This window comes from Anastrepha obliqua, chromosome 3 (genome assembly GCF_027943255.1).
Source record: "Anastrepha obliqua isolate idAnaObli1 chromosome 3, idAnaObli1_1.0, whole genome shotgun sequence".
Lineage (NCBI taxonomy): Eukaryota > Metazoa > Arthropoda > Insecta > Diptera > Tephritidae > Anastrepha > Anastrepha obliqua.
In genome coordinates, this window is record NC_072894.1 from 67,835,669 (window position 1) to 67,837,882 (window position 2,214).

Here is a 2,214-nt window from a genome sequence, read left to right on the forward strand (position 1 = left end):
GCGGCGATCGATTATTAATTGCAATTAATCGAAATCAATTTCAAATAACCGATTATTAATCGATGTTTTCCAGGTAATATTAAAAAATCATAAAGACAAAAAAATCACAATTTACAATGTGTTAAAATTTGCGGGTTAATTGAAAGAATTTCTTAAATATTTATTGAACTTATACTCATATTCCATTGAAACTTATTTATTAAGGATTGAATTTAAAAACAACAGTTTTGATAAACGCTTGGTTGTCAATCTATTGCGCTTTTCTGTAGCAGTGGCCCCTGCTTTTGAAAAAAGGCGCTCCGAAGGAACTGATGTTCCTATTAAGAAACAATACTTTTGTGAAAGTGAGTAAAGCTTTGGATACACTGAGCTCATTTCATCCTAGGCGGTTACCACATCACGCTTCAATTCGAGGACCGGAGAATTTAAAAAGTAGCTTAATTTATCTTGTGGTTGCGTTAAGTCGTTCTCGTTTCTTTTCTGCTTGTGGGCCAAGGACTTATGGGGAGCCCATAACTCGAACTCGGTATCACCGGCAGAGGAAGTTTCACTTCCACTTCCAATGCTGTCTTCCATATGCTCGATTTCAGCCATTTCCCTTCTTATATGTCGCATAACTGTAGATAGAGCAATTGGATTTTGGAAATGGATTTTCTTAAAACGAGGATGCAGTAAAGTAGATGCCGCCAGTAAAAATGAGTGTTCCATTTCTGCAAATCGCCTATCAAATTGTTTTAAAATATTCGTTTTCAATTTATCTGCCGCCACAGATGTGCAAGAAATTTTCATTATTTGTTGGCGCCCACAATGAGCAAGTGGAATAACTTGACTCAATGTGGCGTACTTTTCTCCACTTATTTGAGTCGTCACCGCTTCCAGGGGTCTTAATAAGCCGATCATTTCAATAACTTCTTCCTTCTTTTTTGTTGTAATCATCGGTGGTGCGTCAGAAAAGCTTATTAAAATTTGGCTGACATATTGAATCAACTGAATGAGGCGAGCAAGCATATAATATATTATGTAGAATTCCGCCTGGTTTTAACGGCCAAAATGAGTTTTAACTGTTTGCCTTCAGAAATTCCAGCAGATATTTGCAGTTGGCGCAAATTATCATTGGCTTTAACATGCCGTTTAAACCAAGTCACTATTGCTCTGCAGCTTGTGATGATATTGCTGACTTCAGGCGTATTTAATGAACTGTCACAAATTAAGTTAAGCGTGTGCGCGAAACATGGAATATGGTGATTTTTCCCAAAAGTATTATAAATAGATTTAACAATATTAGCGCCATTATCAGTAACCACTGCACTAACATTGCTTTTGTTTATGGAAAATTCCGAAAGCGAACCTTTTAGTACTTCTGAGATGTGTGCAGCTGTATGGGCTTGAGTTAGTTTAAATACACCAATTGTTCCATAAAATTTTTTACTTTCAAACAAACCATGTACCGTCACACCGGACATGCTGTTCATTTGAGTGTCAGTCCATATATCAGTAGTCAAACAGATATTAGACACATGCGATAACATCTTTGTACATTTTTCCACTTCTCTATTATACATTTTTTCAATTTCTGCTTTTATTGTATTCCTGGTCGGAACTTTATAAAGCGGATATTGATGTTTCATTAACTGCAAGAACCCTTTCCCTGAAAAGGATACACATCCATATGTCTATGAGGAATCAGCAACAATGCATTGCAACAATGCAGAAATAATAGTCATATGAAAGAATACCTTCCACATGCGAAAATGGCAAATTGTCCATTACAACCATTTCCACTATTGACTGCGTCTCTGTAGTACACAGTGTACATTAAAGTTGCGATTAATTGATGGTGGAATTTTTAACTTTTGTTTCAAATTTAAGTGCTGCATCATATTTGTTGTGTTGTTCGAGCACTTTAAAGTTTTGCAGCACAACTGACACCTTACATCGGTACAACTCTCCTTTGAAAAATGCTTCCAAACATAACTTCGTATTGGGGGCATTTTCCTTTTTTTCGCTTGAATAACACCTTGGACAATATAAGTTTTTGAAAAAAATTGTAAAAAGCGCTGCTGATGTGAAATGATTTTATTTTCTAGCGGCGTACATCTTTCGATTATTTTGGAAACAATCGATTAATATTGCAATTAATCAAACGGGCTTTCACGATACAATTAAACCGACAAGTAAAGGAAAATAACCGATTAATATTAATTGTTCGATTAA

General features: G+C 35.6%; 1 protein-coding gene across 1 annotated transcript; it reads right to left on the minus strand.

Moving 5' to 3' along the window:
* Positions 1-1,016: 1,016 nt before the first annotated feature.
* LOC129242048 (uncharacterized) lies at positions 1,017-1,991 on the minus strand. The gene is made up of 3 exons (XM_054878608.1): positions 1,826-1,991; positions 1,737-1,781; positions 1,017-1,648 (listed from the first exon to the last, which is right to left on the minus strand). Exons 1-3 carry the CDS (start codon positions 1,989-1,991, stop codon positions 1,017-1,019), a joined length of 843 nt encoding a protein of 280 aa, XP_054734583.1.
* Positions 1,992-2,214: the final 223 nt, after the last annotated feature.